Source organism: Ziziphus jujuba, chromosome 4, assembly GCF_031755915.1.
Source record: "Ziziphus jujuba cultivar Dongzao chromosome 4, ASM3175591v1".
Lineage (NCBI taxonomy): Eukaryota > Viridiplantae > Streptophyta > Magnoliopsida > Rosales > Rhamnaceae > Ziziphus > Ziziphus jujuba.
In genome coordinates, this window is record NC_083382.1 from 29,218,248 (window position 1) to 29,230,591 (window position 12,344).

Genomic DNA, 12,344 nt, shown 5'->3' on the forward strand with positions numbered 1-12,344 from the left:
GCCAAAAACTTTCAGTTTCGCATAATTGGGTTGTTTTTGAAAGAGAGAATAGAAAGGAGATTGCATTTTAAGTAAAGGTGTAGGTAACCTATTTATGAGATACCCAGCAGTGGAAAAAGCATAAGACCAAAAGGATTGCGGTAAAGAGGCATGACTAAGTAACATGAGACCAGTCTGAATTATATGGCGTTGTCGGCTTTCAGAGACGTCATTATGTTGTGAGGTATGAGGTGGGGTTCGAAAATGGGAAATGCCATGAGTGGAGAAAAAATCCTTTAGTTTCAGGAATTCCCTACCATTGTCAGTATAGATGGACATAATATTTTTGTGAAAATAATTTTCAACAATAGCTTTAAATTTAGGAAAGATAGTTGAAACATCAGATTTATTTTTCATTGGGTAAAACCAAATATATTTTGTAAATGGTCAATAAATATTATATAGTATCTAAAGCCATCAAGAGAAAAAATAGGCCTGGACCCCACACATCAGTATATATAAGCTCAAGAGGAGAATTACTGGTCAGTGATGATTTTGAGAAAGGCAATTTATGCATTTTATTCATATGGCAAGAATTACAAGATTGAAAATTCAAAGATGACACTGGTAATTTAAACTAACACAAGACATGACTCGGAATTTTTGAAGACAGATGTCCAAGACGATTGTGCCATACCTGGCATGGGATTTTGACACTAACTAGATTGGTTGGAATCGAAACAGATTAGGAAATAGAGGATGGCCACTCACACACCCCGTCATTATTCTTGCCTTCCATTACTCGTGCCCCGTACTAAGATCCTTCACCACAAAATAAGAAGGATAAAATTCAATTGAAACATGGTTAGTGGAGCAGAGTTGAGAGACAAAGAGTAAGTTTTTTTTAATGTGAGGAACAAAAAGGGCATTAGATAAATTAAATGTGCGAAATGGAGAAGAAAGAGAGGTAGAACCAGTGTGAGTAATTGGCAAATTTGTACCATCACCAATCATAACTTCCTCAGGTCCTTCATAGTCTGTATGGAGTGAGAGATTGTGAAGGTCATTTGTGATATGGTGGGAAGCACCCGAATCAACTAACCAGTTGGAAGGAGGAGTAATGGACTGGGTGGCAAAGTTAGCCTTCGGGTAAGGAGGCCGAGGAAGGGCGCCGAGAATAGATGAACCAGGAGGCTTGATGTAGTTCTGTTTCCAAGTGGTAGATGACGTGCTGGACAGCCAAGGAGCAGCAGCAAATAGCTTACGACAGGTGTGAGCGCCATGGCTAGGAAGATCACAGAATTGGCAGATTAACCGAGACCCAGATCTGGTGTTGCAGCGATTAGAAAGTGAGAGGTGAGAGGATGAATCATTGATAGAAAAAGTAGAAGGATTGCGTTGTGAGAATGATGATTTATTACCACGTTGAACATAATTGACAGTAATTGGAGAGGTATTGCTGGAACGATTGCACTAGAGAAAGGCTTCATAGTCTGCAAGTTTGTCATGTAATTCAGCAAAAGTGATGGAGGTATCTCTGGCGCGAATGGCAGCAGAAATCTCTTTGAACTCTAGCCCCAAGCCATTAAGAACGTGGAATGTGAGTTCATCTTTTCCAAGAGGTTCACCAACTAGGGCAAGAGAATCAGCAATGCCTTGTACAGTTTGCATGTAGTCTGAAATAAAGAGATTATCCTTGCTCATCTTGGTCAATGTTTCACGGATGTCCATTATATGCCCACGTGATGGTTTTGCATACATGGTGGCTAGATTATTCCATGTATCACGGGAAGAGTCAGTGGAAGCAACAAAGTTGACAAAGGAGGGAGATAAGGAAGCAAAAGGGCATTTCGGAGTAAGTGATCTTGTCGAGTCCAGAGTGTACGGGCAGGATCAGTTTCAGGATAGCAAGTCACACCAATGACATAGCCCATAAGATCATAACCTATGAGGAGAGAGTACCTATCTGGACTAAGTTTGAGTGGGGCTTGGGCTGATGCATTAATATAAATAAGATTTCCAACAGAAGTGGGTGTGTTGTTTTCGGTGGTGAAAGATGAACTGGTGTCAGACATAATGAAAGGAAAAAAAAAAAAATCTGGCTTGTTAGAGCACTGTAGGCTCTGATACCATATAACGAGAGAATAATATGATGAATAAATTGCTATATTTCCATTGAATTAGAGCCAAGATTTAAATACAATTACAAAACTTCTACATGGCAACATAGCCGCCAGCAATACATACTAAATATATATATACAATCACATATTTGGTAGAGATACAGTAGATATATATATGGACAGTATATTAATGACAGAATAAAGCATATATGGGTAGAATATGAGTGATAGGGTCAAGGTGGGATAGATCCTTATCATAAAGCAGGGTGGACCTAATAACAGAAGTCTAATGATATTTGACTATGTAGTTCCACCTGATTTCGTACGAGCCACATTCGAATTTACTAAAGACCATATACAAAAGTTAAGAAAATATGTTTGTGAAAAGAACTCATCGAAGCCTCCAGTTCATATAACAAGCTTATCGCTAGCATGCTCTTTCATATTGGTTTGCGTAGCGAAGGCTTCGAAAAATCATGTAAAGAAAAATAGATTGGCAAAGTTTGTGTTCGGCGTGGACTATCGATATCAGTTGAAACCGGCTATTCCTTCAACATATTTTGGAAACTATGCAATAGGTCGTCCGGCAATTGTAGAAACAAAAGATCTTCTTGGGGAAGATGGGATATTATCAGCCTTGGACGGAATAAGCGAAGCTATAGCAAGTTTGGACGATGGGCTTCTTGATGGGGTAGATAGTTGGGCTTCGTTAATCAATTCTAAGGAGCCCGATGAGATCCCACCAACTGCTTGTATTGCATGGTCACCTCAGTTTCAAGTATACAATACTGATTTAGGATGGGGAGCAATTAAGAAGTTTGAAATGACTTCTATAGGTAGAACGGGAGCGATCTGTATGTCTGATAGCAAGGATGGCAATGGAGGATTTGAGATTGGAATGGTCTCGCAGATGAAAAAGATTGAAGCATTTGCTTCTTCTTTTGCTAAAGGTCTTAAAGCCCTTTGCAATGTGAAGCAATCCAATTCTAGAGCTATAGTGGAATTCGGGTAATGCTATAAAATTCTATTTTTATTAAGGGCTAATATGTAACACCCCGTCCCGAACCATGTCGGAATTTTTGCACGTTGACCGAGGTTGACTGTTGACTTTGACCGTTGACCGAAGGGGTCAAAAGTTGACTTTTTGACCCGGATGAAATTCTAGGTTGCCTGAGGTACAGTTACGAAGTACACGTTGGCACGAGTTCGTAGACTAGTAGCACGTTGAAAACGAAGCTACGGTTTGAAAGTTATGGGCAAAACAAGTTGAGGTGCAAACAGTCCAAAAGGTGCCAGGAGTTGACTTTTTCTCGTTGTATAATTTTGTTTTGACTCTTGTATGGTTGTAAAGTACTCGTCGATACGAGTTCATAGACTAGCGGCACGCTTAAATCGGACATTTGGTTAAAAAGTTATGGACGTTTGAAGTTCGCCGGATACCGTAATATTTTATTATATCTAGCTTACGTGCACAGTAATGTCATGTGTCGTCACCTGATTGGTCCACGTGGATGAACAGTATCACCACGGTGGCTTTTATTTGACAAAAATCTCAGGGAAGAGAGAGAGGAGAGAGAAAGAGAGAGAGAAAAACCGACCGGCCGCCGGAATTGTCCAATTTTCCGGCTGATTTTTGTTACACGCGCCGGACAGACGGGAGCGGCTCCCCATTTCCAGCCAAACCTCAAAATCTCATGGCCGTTGGCCGCCGGACGCGCCCGGATCGAGGAGGCGAAGTTCGGCGGCGATTTTCCCTCCACCGTCGTTTGCCCTGTTTCCGGCCATTTTCAGGCCACACGTGCCAGCCACCCCTCACCACCTCCTCAAGTCCGGCCTACCCACCAAATTTCACGGCCACCAAACCTCCGACGCGCCGGGATCGGAGTGTTTTCCGGCGAGGGGTCGAAAATCTTCAAACCCTGATTTCTCCGCCGTCCGGCCTCTGTTTGCCTCACCGCCGGTCCCATTAGATTCCTCTCCCCTCGATCTACAAAACCACCAAAAATCTCAGCCAACAGCCACCGCACACGCCGTCACCGGCGACGGTTGCCGATGACCGGGGCGGCTCGCCGGAAGTTACTGTTCCGGCGAGTACCCAGTTGCACCGCCGGTCCTTGTCCACTGATTTCGACCTCCTGAATCCAAATCCGGGGTCCTTTTCTGCCAATTCGCGACGGATTGAGAGAATCGAAGAGTTGAATCCCGAAAGATTTCCGGCGAGATTCCAGCCACCACCGGTCCAATCTCCGGGAAGTAAGACCGGATTTGTAATCCTCGTCACTCAAGCTTCGATTCGGTATATTACTCATCAATTTTGGATAACGTTTGTGTTTAACCCCCCCCTCGGGTACCGGGTATTATTTATCCGAATAAAATATTAATTTATTTGACTGTGTGTGAACTGTATTCTAGGAGCACGGGTGAGTTGTGGGATTGATCTCATGGTGGATCATGGTTTAATTGCGTGCTCTAGGTGAGTGACCCACCTTCAAAAATATTTTGGGCAATTAATTATGTTTAATTGGTATTTAAATTATGCTCATGTGGTACAATTTAGTTATGGTTTTATTGTGATTTAATTTATTTATTATGCATGAGCAAAGTATATTTCGGTAATAATCGTACGTGGTTTTAAGTATTATTTTGGGCATAATTGGTTTAAATATTTTATGAAAATATTTGTTAAATTGGTGGTTTAATTTTATAATTATGCCCACGGTATTTTATTGTTGAACCTCGTACTTCGAAAAAATTATGGTTCTATTTGTTATCGATGTTTCGTACTGGTTTGTTAAATAAAAATATGTGGGATGGTAAGTATGAAAATTTAATATATTTCCCACGGTAATTTTGGAAAACGGTACGGTTGGTTTAATAATTATTTTAGACATACTCATACAGTATTGGTGTTCTGGTGTATGGACACGTGGTTTAGCGCGCAAGTATTATGTCTCCCGTAGTTGCTATTGGACTGTGGGCAGGCAAGTTTGTTATTGGCCACAGCCGCCCCCCTCCTTGGCTGGGATGACGGTTTCAACAGCGGTATTGTCAGGACGCCGAAATGCCATTTGCAAGTTTCTCTCTTTAACCTCCCCGCCAGTTGGTGCTCGGGACGTTGGGTATCGGAGGGCATCACTGGTATATGGTGTGGTGCGTCAAGTGTAAATTTTCAGATAAAGTTTCAAACCCCAAAGGTGTTCAAAAATTATTTATTATAATTTATTACATTTTAATTATATATTGGGGTATTTATTTATTTATTGTTTATCAAATGGTTTAATCCCTTGGTTTTCGGGAAGTACGTATATCGGGTTTTGTGAAATTGTTTTAAAAAGGAAACATTTCCAACGGAGTGATTAGTGAGAGTTTTGAGGGAAAATTATTATTTCCAACTGTTATTATTATTTATTTATTAATTGTTGGTATTAATTCAATTCCCTTATTTGTTATATTATTATTATTATTATCATTAAAAGTGTTCAGTAGTTAGGGTCACTCATTAAGATGATTAGCAGATCACGTTTTTAAGTTCCATTCCCTTAGGTGCAAGGGGTGATAGACGTTTTTCTGGAGCGAACCAATTATCCGCTGCTATCGTGTTTCAAGAAGTACCTTCGTACTCATTTATTTCAGTTGTATTATTTCTTTCATCTTTGTTGTATTTCTATTGATTAGCACTTCATAAAGCTCTGTATACTATTTGGACACTTATGTTTTATTTATGCACTGGGCTGCTGGTATTGTTGTGAAGTGCTGTAAATTGTGGAAACAACTTGTAGTTTTGCGGGAGGAATAAGGGGGTGAATATAGAAGTGTGTTTTCAGTGCAGGTAATTTTTGGTAAGTCCTACCCTTAGGGGAGGTGCTACCGGATTTTCCGTTAGAAGGTTCGGTGGTATTTTCCTGGGATCAGGGCTTGTCTAGGGTTCCAGGAAGGAATTCTGGACGGGTCCTGACATAATATCTATCATGTATGTAGCTGGAAAACTGTTTTCCTTTTAGGAGTTTAAGGAAATAAAGTTTCTGAAGTCTTGCGAGTTGTGGAATAGTAGTGTCTTTTTTCTAGTGATTATGAAATGTCTTCCATGGTAAAGTAATGAAGCTTGATCCACATTTCTTTAATGTTTCGTTGTTGTTCATAATATATAATTAAATCCCTATTTCTGTTTTCTTCTATACATCTGTTAGGTTACTCCTCATAAACTAGAAGCACAAGTGAAAATATCAGTACTGTCTCCAGAATCCTCTAGCTTTAAACGATCCAGATCAGGTACTTTTACTGCCTGATTTACTTCTCTCTCTCTCTCTCTCTCTTGCATGTGAGACATGCTCAAACTATCCCAGTAATAGTAGCTCTGTGTGTTAACTACATGGAGGTACTTCTTGATGCATGAATTATACTTAGAATTTGTGATGTATATGCTGTGTTATATAATAAATCTTTTGGGAATTACTTTAGTTGACATTGTTGATCTTTTCCTAAGAGTTTCTTAGAAACAAAATTTAATGTTATCTGTTTAATTAATTTGCATATATTGCAGGGAGACTACCTGCTTGGAATTCTGGCGCAATCAGATGCCAATTTACGATGCGGTCTGTGTTTTTTTTTTTTTTTTCCTTATTTCTTATGATTGCTTAAATATTCTGAAAAAAAAAAATATTATAATTCAAACATGTATATATTGTCAATATAGAGCATGTATGTGAATACAAAGTGATCTATTTAGTCAAACTCTACAAGATAATAATAATAACAATAATAAAACTTTAATTTAGAAATTGAATACGAAGTGATATATTTAGTCAGTAAAAAAAATTAATTTAGAAACCAAGTTTGACATTATGTCATATTTCATACCCTTAAAGGCGACATTGCTTAAAAAAAGATTTATGTTTCAAAACCTAAATACAGTCCAAGGCCAAAATATATGGGTGATTTTTATAAATATTCCTTTCTTTACCCATCTAAATGGAGTTCCTATGATTATGTAATTCTGCATTTAGTATACCTTTATGCAAAGTCAAGTCTCACTAGTTTTTAAAAAGAATTTCTTGAATCGTATAATTATTTTATTATTGTTAAATTCTTTTTCTTTTACTTTTCTTTTTATCTTGTTGGATGCGGGAAAGGGGTTTGCTGGTTAGGATAAGGCATATTTTCCATATTCTGGTTGTGTATTCAGGATCATAAACTTATTGGAATACAGGAACCCGAACGACCTAGAGGTTTGTTCCCACATAAACTGTAAATTTTTCAGTTTTGATAAAGAGCTGCCTAGCCTATCATGCTCAATGTTGATCCGCATTCACCATTTTAACTTCCATCACTACACAACAAAATATATTAAATATGTTCCATGTATTTATCTTAAAGAATCCGGAAAATATATATATGATATATGATACATTATTTTTGTAATAGCCTGTTTAGATTAAAATAATGCCATGGAACTAAATCTCTATTTGTCAAATGATAGGAGCAAATAAGTACTAGGCTACTAGCTACTAAATAAAAGTTTTTTTTTTTTTTTTTTAAGTAGAACTTCATTATACCGCATAAAAGTTGGTATGTGAAATTTAATCAAATAACCATTGTTAGTTGTCATATGAATTACTTATGTATATCTATTTGTCTCTGTGTGTGTGTGTGTGTGTGTAATATAAGCTATACTAAGTAAGAATGTTTAAGATTTTGATGATTAGGCTCAGATAGCCGACGTGCGGAGACTTCAAAATAGAAGATGGGCAGCAGTAGTAGTAGGAAAGAAACAATGCCAAAATGGAGGGATGTTTTTGCCTTTGAGGATGACATTCTATTTAACAACTAAGGAATAATCCAAATTATCACTGAATGGCAATATGGTGTGTGTGTGTGTGTGTGTGTGTGTGTGTGTGTGTGTGTGTGTGTGTGTGTTGTTTTTTGGTGTAGCTATTTCTCCCACTTAGCCATCAAGTTTGTTTTGGTAGCTAGCTAGCTAGCTAGAGTGACCAAGTCTTAAAATTTTAATAATTAACTACGTACGGAAAGGTGCTTTCTTGCGAAACACCTGATGGGTGGAGCAAATAAAAAGAAACCACTGTAAAGATAGATTAAAGGTAGATTTGGACTTCCACAAGGTTGTAAAGATGGGTTGAGGTATACCGACCCATGTAGTTCCTAAATCAATTAATCCCACCACAAGGTTTTTTTTATTTTTTTTATTTTTTTTTATTTTTTTTTTCGGCAACAAATTAAAAAAAAAAAAAACAAAAAAAGGCAATACAAAGATAAATAAAGATTGGACATTTTTTATCTTTTCAAAGGTCAAATATAAAGATGGTAACTAGTATGTATAAGCTTTTGAATTATTTATTGTGTTCAATTTAAAGGTGCAATGCAATTATTAATTTTTATATTCTTACTTTGACAGGATTATAAATTTCTTGATGAATTTGTATTGGAACTTTTAAAAATCATAAAAAGGTATATGACATTATTATTTTGACTGCAAAAAAAAAAAAAAAAGATATGTAGTAGTATTATTATTATTATTTTGATAAATTAGGGAGGGTATACAAAACCGTTGTAAAACTCATCTCCTTAAAAGTCACTTTTATATCAAATAAATTTGTTTAGCATGCCAAAAGTAAACCCTATTTGATAATATCATTTTGATTTAAAACAATATTCGTGCATAAATCTGCAGGTCAGTTACCTTGTGTATTAGTGCAAGAAATAAACTACCTTTTTGTCGGTTCAATAGTTGTAGCATATTATGTGCTATATCATTATTCAACACTTTCTTTTAGTAATAAAAATTTACATTAGTTATATATATGTGTTAAAAAAAAAAGCCTGTCGATTATTACCGTACACCATCTAATACGATTTGTATACTCAAAGCTACATTTAGATTCATTAAAACTAAGGAAATAAAAATTGTTACATGGTTTGAATTTTAAATCTTCTTAGTTCCCTTCTTTTTCTTCCCTTCAAACAGTGTTCCAGATGAGCACAAAGCTGTAACTATGTGTAAAATATAAAATTCACAGCACGACAAAGCTAAAAGAACAAAACAAAACAATACAAAGCTAGAAAACAAAAGTACCAACTTCCTTCATATATATGTATTAATAATGCAAACCAATGCATAGCATTTTATATATATCTTTGTGTATTAATGCAAGAAAACTACTAAGCGAAAACGCAGACGTTTGGGGACAGACCCTTTCTTCTAATTATTCACCTTCACAAACCACTGAATAGACCGAGCATCTTTCTTCTGCTTCTTCTCATTCACAAATGGATCAGCTGATCTTCCTCTTCTTCTTTATCAAATTGAATATCCTTCACAAATCGATCAACAGCTATTCCTCTTCTCCTTTACAAATAGGAAGATCAAAAAAGCAAAGCAACTGATCAACTTCTTCTTCTTCTTCTTCTTCTTCTAGATACTTTTATAATCTATAAGTTACTTATTTGTTTGGAAAGAAAAATTAATAGGTAAAAAGTGAAAGTTTTCTTCTTATGATTAAATATGTCTATGATTTTCAATTGCCCACATTGTATCACTTTAATGAAAAAGGGAAAGTGGAATTTATTGTCTTTATTTATTTATTTATTTTCTTCGATTTTGAAGTGGATTGAGGCTTTGGCCTTGCCATGGCTCTCCAATTCTATGCCAACCCTCCACTCATACAATATATTAATTCGATTGTCTTGTTTCAGCGAAATCAGTGGAAGGTTATTATTATTAACGCAAAAAAATATGTAACGTTGTTAAGGTAGGTTTGTTTAGATAAGGAAAAAGACTGGGAGTAGGAAGCTTCCGTAGTCAGCACTCAATTCCTAAGTAGTCAGCAGTCAATTTGTCAATTGTCGTGATGAATAAAGATGCATGCTAACCCATATTAATTGCGGGTCCATGAATCAATAAGCTGAGCTATCAATTATAATGGATGGCAGTCTCTGATAAGAGTACACAAATATGTGGCTCGTTTTTTTAGTTCATCTATATATGCTACTAGCTCCTTCCAATTCCCACAAGCTTTTACATCGTTTTGAAGTTAATTGAGGCTTTGGGCTTGCCATGGCTCTCCAATTCTATACCAACCCTCCACTCATAGAATATATTAATCGATTGTCTTGTTTCGGCGAAATAGGTGGAAGGTTATTATTATTAACGAAAAAAGACTGGGTGTATGAAGCTTCCGTAGTCGGCAGTGAATTTGTCAATTGTCATGATGAATAAAGACGCATACCAACCCATATTAATTGTGGGTCCCTTAATCAATAAGCTGAGCTACCAATTCCCACAAGCATTTACATCAAGTTTTCTTCACAATCCGTGTCCATCCTCATAATGGCACGGTCCCAATCAGTGAAAATACTAGAGGTTTGTCGAGTAGCTCCACCACCAGACGTACCAAACTTGGCCTCCCCAACCTCTCTCCCTCTCACCTTCTTCGATTTACACTGGTTAAGATTTCCACCGGTGGAGCGTCTTTTCTTTTACGAATTCTCTTCGTCTAACACACCCTTGTTCGATTCCATTATTCCAAAGCTCAAGCACTCCCTTTCTCTCACCCTCCAACACTATCTCCCTCTAGCGGGAAACCTTGTTTGGCCACAAGACTCTCACAAACCTTTCATCAAATATCTTGACGGCGACGGAGTTTCGCTTACAATAGCCGAATCTAACTTGGATTTTTATCATCTCTCTAGCAACGAATTTCGCGAAGTCACAGAATGCCATCCTCTTATTCCCCACTTGGAAGTGTCCCACGAAAAAGCAGCTGTGGTGGCACTGCAGATTACTCTGTTTCCAAACTCTGGCTTTTGCATTGGAATCACTTCCCACCATGCAGTTATGGACGGTAAAACCTCCACTTCGTTTATGAAGTCATGGGCTTATATATGCAATAAAAATGCCGGATCTCCAGATACGGCGCCGTCATCGTCGCCGTTGCCACCGGAGCTTATACCATTTTATGACAGGACAGTTATTAAAGACCCTGCAGAACTCGAAGTGATTCACTTGAACGAGTTGCTAAAGCAAGACGGACCCAATAACAGAAGCCTAACGTTAAGGGAAGCTCAAGTTAAACCAGGTTTAGTCCGAGCCACTTTCGAATTGAGGCGAGAGGAAATAGAAAAGTTGAGAAACTTTGTGTCGGCCAATCAGAACGCATCGAAACATCCAGTTCGTATATCAACGTTTTCACTGGTATGCGGCTACACAATAGTGTGTCTACAGAGAGCTATAGAGACGAGAGGAGAGAGTAGCATCCTTCTATTCAGCGTGGACGCAAGGTCTCGGCTCAAACCCACAATCCCTTTAACGTATTTTGGAAACTGCATAACAGGCTGCCCAGTAGTTGCAGAGACAGAAAAGGTAATAAGGGAAAAATACGGGGTATGCTATGCGGTAGAGGCAATCAGCGAATCTATAAGAGGTCTTGAAAATGGAGTCCTGAATGCTGCGGTTCCACCACCTAGACCTACAAACGATGCTAAGAAGAGTGAAAGGAAAGAGAGGATGCTGACCGTGGCAGGCTCACCTCGGTTTGAGGTTTACAGTATAGATTTTGGGTTCGGACGGCCAACGAAGGTGGAGGTTACTTCTATTGATAAAACAGGAGCCATGTCTCTTTCCGAGAGCAGAGATGGGAATGGAGGTGTTGAGATTGGTTTGGTTTTAAACATGCAAGAAATGAAATCTTTTGCTTCTTTGTTTGCTAAAGTTCTTGAAGAAGAAGTCCCTTTGAAGTGATACGATTCTGGTTGATATTTGGGTTTGGTAACAAATTTTGATTTACACTTGGTTTGTGAGTTGTTTCTTTCTAATTTCCTTACCTTTTTTTTTTTTTTTTTTTTTTGGGGGGGGGGGGGGGGGGGGGGTTAGCTTTTGGTTTGTTTTCTCTCTTCTTCTTTTTAAATAATCATACGGATTATTAGTTGGTGTATGTAAAGGCAATTGATTATTGATATACCAAATAGATTCATAATGTAATGGTTGACTAAAGGAAGCTTGGTGTTTGAACTAGGCTCCATTTTTGCAGGTTTTCGATCTGTCTTACCTAAGAAAAATAGGTCAAGGGCAGGTAATCAGAACCGTCAGCGGTTGCTTAGTCCCATGGAAGAGTGTATAATATCTATTGATCGTATTTTTTTCTACTTTTTTTATTTTTATTTTTTGTGCCTTCTGAAATTTAAAAAAAAAAAAAAAATACACACACACACACACAAACAAAGTATCATAGA

General features: G+C 37.6%; 2 protein-coding genes across 2 annotated transcripts; both read left to right on the plus strand.

The window, feature by feature from the left end:
* The first annotated feature begins 1,738 nt into the window (after positions 1-1,738).
* LOC125421864 (coumaroyl-CoA:anthocyanidin 3-O-glucoside-6''-O-coumaroyltransferase 1-like) lies at positions 1,739-3,114 on the plus strand. The gene is made up of 2 exons (XM_048471685.2): positions 1,739-1,886; positions 2,561-3,114. The coding sequence occupies exons 1-2, from the start codon at positions 1,739-1,741 to the stop codon at positions 3,112-3,114; spliced, it is 702 nt and encodes a 233-aa protein (XP_048327642.2).
* A 6,912-nt stretch (positions 3,115-10,026) lies between these two features.
* Positions 10,027-12,093, plus strand: LOC107415947 (phenolic glucoside malonyltransferase 1-like). The gene has a single exon (XM_016024386.4). It carries the CDS (start codon positions 10,444-10,446, stop codon positions 11,851-11,853), a length of 1,410 nt encoding a protein of 469 aa, XP_015879872.3. The 5' UTR covers positions 10,027-10,443; the 3' UTR covers positions 11,854-12,093.
* Positions 12,094-12,344: the final 251 nt, after the last annotated feature.